At 42.9% G+C, this 5,000-nt stretch overlaps 1 protein-coding gene across 1 annotated transcript in view; it reads left to right on the top strand.

Moving 5' to 3' along the window:
- The window catches only part of kcnk1b (potassium channel, subfamily K, member 1b), a 16,745-nt gene extending 15,944 nt beyond the window's left edge, over positions 1-801 (top strand). Inside the window, exon 4 of the mRNA XM_063191027.1 lies at positions 208-801. Within this exon, the coding sequence (XP_063047097.1) occupies positions 208-491 (284 nt within the window). The 3' untranslated portion in view covers positions 492-801. The remainder of the gene's footprint in view (positions 1-207) is intronic.
- Positions 802-5,000: the final 4,199 nt, after the last annotated feature.

The following is a 5,000-nucleotide window of genomic DNA, read 5'->3' as shown; positions in this document are numbered from 1 at the left end:
CTCTCCTCCTCCTCTCTCCTCTCCTCCTCTCCTCTCCTCCTCCTCTCCTCTCCTCTCCTCCTCTCCTCCTCTCCTCCTCCTCTCCTCTCCTCATCTCTCCTCTCCTCCTCCTCTCCTCCTCCTCATCCTCTCCTCCTCCTCCTCTCATCTCCTCTCCTCTCCTCTCCTCCTCCTCTCCTCTCCTCCTCCTCTCCTCTCCTCCTCCAGTATATCTCCTGCTGGGTCTGATCGCCATGCTGGTGGTGCTGGAGACCTTCTGTGAGCTGCAGCAGTTGAAGGCTCTGCGTAAGATGTTCTACCTGAAGAAGGAGAAGCCTCAGGACCGCCTGGCCATTCTAGAACACGACCACCTGGCCTTCACCTCCGTGACCTCCGACCCCCACCACCACCACTCCGCCATTGCACTGCGCAGCGACAAGACGATGCTGGGACCCTACCTGGACACACCTGAGCTGGTCTCACCTGGTGGCGACGACCCCATGCTCCGATAGAGGAGAGGAGTGGCGCATGGAGAGAGGACGATAGACAGGCGGGCGGGCAGGCGGTGGGAGACGCTGGCGAAAAGGGAAATGCTGCTGTTCTCTGGGGCCTATACTAAGAAACTGATTCAGGAGTAAAGAGGTAAATCATCTAATAGAAGAGCATGGAGTTCAGACTCAAGTTACCTCTTAATTTAACCTGGTTTACTCCTGAAACAGCTTTCTTAGTATAGGATCACCTGACAACAATTAGCACACAAAAATGATCCTTAGTATAGGATCACTTGAAAACAATGATCAGTTGAAGGAAAATGTGAAACTGCATAGCACCATATGAGGCACCATACTTTGCTGTTTATAATTCTGAGGTCATCATAGCACTAATGATGGTCACACACTGCAGAACTCTCCGTAATTATCTGTAATATTCCAGAACCATCCCATCAGTATCAATATTCCAGAATTGTCCAGCTGTAGTTTCAATATTCCGGAACTGTGTAGCAGTAGTTCCAATATTCCAGAACTTTGCAGCATTTACTGTCGTGCTCCAGAATCCAACATGTACCAATATTCCAGAACTACCATTTTACAACTATTCAGCAGTAGCACTAATAGAACACTGAATGTCTACTATGCCAAACTTCTTATCTGCTACTTCTCCAGATTGTGTTAGACGTATCTATTGTAGGACAGCCGAGGAAAGCTGTTGTCTTGCCGCGGTCGCAAATGCATCATCATCAATCATCATCATCCTCATCCTCATCATCATCATGGTCAAAAGTCTCATCCTCACTGGAGTTTTAGTCTCTGTGCTACAGAGATGAAGGACACTGATTGAGGAGTTGTTGTTTGTTGTCATGAAATTACAGAACATTATACACATTGATTATTCAGGGGTTATTCATGAAAAGCACACACACACACACACACACATACACACACACACACACACACACACACACACACACACACACACACACACACACACACACATACACACACACACACACACACACACACACAAACACAAACACGCACACACACACACACACATTGTGTTGTCTTGATGTTCATTAGCGCGGGCGCTGCCAGAGAGGACTCATTATCCTGGTGCATCGTGGGATTGCTGCTGATGTCATCATCTACTGTACTGTAGTCACCAGAGCAGAGATTCTATTATGTCTTATCTACCCTCTTTGACCAGAGAGTGTGCTGACAGCTGTCATCAGTAGGACTTCAAGATCTCGCTCACAGTGGCCAATAGCCAGAGAGTGTACAGTACTCACTACTGTAGTGTCCAGCAGTTGTATTAATTTATTTATTGTCTGACATTAATGCCACAACGGGGCAGCAGTTACTGTACCTGTACATTCAAGTCAGTAGTAGGCTGTAGCCTACATTTTGACATACTGTATGCCTAGGTACCCAGCTGGCAGACTTGCATCATGGGAAGGCGTATTGATGGCAGTAACCTGGGTACCAGACTGGCAGACTGGCATCATGTAAAGGCGTATTGATGGCAGTAACCTGGGTAACAAACTGGCATCATGTAAAGGCGTATTGATGGCAGTAACCTGGGTACCAAACTGGCAGACTGGCAGTAACCTGGGTAACAGACTGGCATCATGTAAAGGCGTATTGATGGCAGTAACCTGGGTACCAGACTGGCAGACTGGCATCATGTAAAGGCGTATTTATAGCAGTAACCAGGGTACCAAACTGGCAGACTGGACTCATGGAAAGCCAACTGTTCTTCACTATCAGGTGTTCACATTGGGAGAGTCACCAGAGCATCTCTCTTGTGGAAGATTACTTTCTGCTTTTTTCACCATTTTGACTGTGATGAAGACATGGTAACTTGAAAAAAGCAGAATAATAATCTTTCACCTCTTTTGAATGCTTTTTCGTACTGTAGAATTATCATATTTCTGGCTTTCTGCTCGCCTTGCATTGGTGTAAGGTGCGTGAACTCACTCCGGCTTTATTGACTGAAATGTTTTAGTCTAATTGGTCCCATAATAGATAAACTACTTGACTGCTGTGTTGTGTTTTCTTTCAGTGCTAAATGAAAACGCAGCTAATTACATTATGCTGTTTTATTATCGCTACTGTCGGGCGTAATGGACTATAAATTAAGACGATTATTACACAAAGGCACTGTTTTAACAAGTAACAGTTTTTATGGTGTTCCTGTTCAAGGTTTTTATTTTTGTTTTGAGTTATTGGTTTAATTTTGTCTAACGAGTCATAACGGGCGACCTGCTGTGAAAACATTCAGAGACACACAATTTCAGCTTTGGAAAAACATCATAAAATGTTGATCATTTGTTTGTTTTAGCCGTTTTATGAATAACCCCAGACATAATAATGATGTGTTATGCTACAGGGAGATTCAGAAAGGAACATGAGCGGCCTTGTATGATTGGGAACATGAAGCAGCTACAGTCATGTGATCATTCTCATCCTCATCCTCTTCATGTTCATGTGTTGTTGTTCATGTTTTATTTCTTTGTTTAGTTACTTTTTCTTCCATATTTTGTGGCAGTTTATTTACATTGGTCTCATTCACAAACTAACTAGATTGCGGTTAAAGTCCTGCCAGAGTATTTCATCGTCCTGTGCTGGTAGCAGGTGATGTCACGTAATGACCTCATCACCCTGGCCAAATTGGCTAGTAAATGTTAAATCACAACACATAGAGTGCGTCTTAATATGCAACCTTGCCTCCTCCACTTGCTTCTCGTCATGATGACATCACTGACAACAGCATTATATTTCAATATCTTGCAAAAGCTCAATTGTAGAGTCTTTTTCTCATTTGCAATTGGGATGGTCAATGAAAAACAGTCCCTCAAAAGTTGTTGTGGCTAGGCTGAGAAACTTTATCGTTTTCTCCACGGAGGAGGGATCAGGAGGCGGGACGAGGAGACAAGCGCAAGTGGAGGAGGCAAGGTCGCATATTAAGACGCACTCATACACTCACTATTCCTCAAAGTGGCTAGTGAGTTGTCTTATCTACCAGCCAAACTGATTTTTAAAAAAAAAAAAAAAAAACATTTGGCCGGTTTGTGGGTGTTAATTTAGAAACACAAGGTATTCTCACCAGGACCTCGTTTGGACCATGGTTACCCGGACATGTTTAATAAGAAAGGGATGCTTCACATGTTTAATAAGAAAGGGATGCTTCACAACTCGTAAGCAATTTGCAGTCGATACTGTGTATATTTATACTTGAAAAGGGAAATGTGATGTGATTTTTAAAAAGGGAGATGATTTATGTCCTTCAGGATTCAAAGGAGAGTTTGTATACAGTAAATTCTGCAGTGCTCATTTCACACTTAGATAGTTGATTTGACACCATTTTGACTTAAATGAACTCTCTAAGTGTCAAATTAACACTGCAACATTTACTGTGATAAGCAAGACTGCGGCAGGGAGACCTCGGCTCACACCTGATTTAAATTGATCTCTGTACCAATCCTTTGGAAAATAAACATGTGTGTGTATATTTTTACAGAAGCTGAAATGTTTACAGATGTTCTGTGTATACAGTGCAAACTTGATAAGGAACCACGTTTTGATTTTTCGACTTGAGTAAGGACGTGCTGTGTCTTAGTAAGATGAGTGCTTGCTTTGTACGCGCCGCCTCTTGTTTTGAAGAACCGTGTTGCAGGAGCACTGTTCCTCCCTCTCTCTCTCTCTCTCTCTCTCTCTCTCCCTCTCTCTCTCTCCCTCTCTCTCTCTCTCTCTCTCTCTGATGCATATTAAATGAAAGGGACCACGGACTGATATGGGCTGTATACAGCAAGACTCTACTGTGTTTCACATACAGTACTTCACAGAGACATGTAGTCCTAATCATCATGACACACAGCTTCTCCTGTACTGTGACATATTTATTATGTATAATAATACAACCGTAAAGACATGTCTGTTTGGTTAGGTTGTGCTTTTTGAAGGACAACATCCATGTCAAAATCATTGGTGTATTTACTGTATGAAACTACAATAGTTACAGTCAACATGCTGTTAGCGTGACCTTACAGTCAACACAACCTTACTGTCAACCCATCATAGCAATTTCAAAAGTAGGCCGAACTAATTCACCATGGGCAATATTCAGAGCCACCACATGCAACAGTGTAGAGAGAACGGACATGTAAGTAATCAATATATCACCTGTGGGACAGTAATCCAGTTTGTGTTATTTTCACATTGTTCAGCACTATCAATACCTGCTAAATCTCACCTGCTGACGGACTCATTGATCATCAGGTGGCCTCATGTTGTTTTGATGTATTTATTGACATGTTGGTTATCTGCTAATAGATAAACCCTTCCTTATGTTTGTGTAAATACTTCCTGATATAAAGTGTGTAATAAAAACTGCTGCAAAATAACTATGGTCATTTGATGGTGTTTGTGTGTTTGTGTGTCTGTGTGCGTGTGTGTGTGTGTGTGTCTGTGTTTGTGTGTGTCTCTGTTTGTGTGTGTGTGTGTGTGTCTGTGTTTGTGTGTGTC

Source organism: Engraulis encrasicolus, chromosome 24 (genome assembly GCF_034702125.1).
Source record: "Engraulis encrasicolus isolate BLACKSEA-1 chromosome 24, IST_EnEncr_1.0, whole genome shotgun sequence".
NCBI lineage: Eukaryota > Metazoa > Chordata > Actinopteri > Clupeiformes > Engraulidae > Engraulis > Engraulis encrasicolus.
The sequence above is the reverse complement of the archived record's forward strand: the minus strand, read 5'-3'. Positions and strand labels throughout refer to the sequence as shown.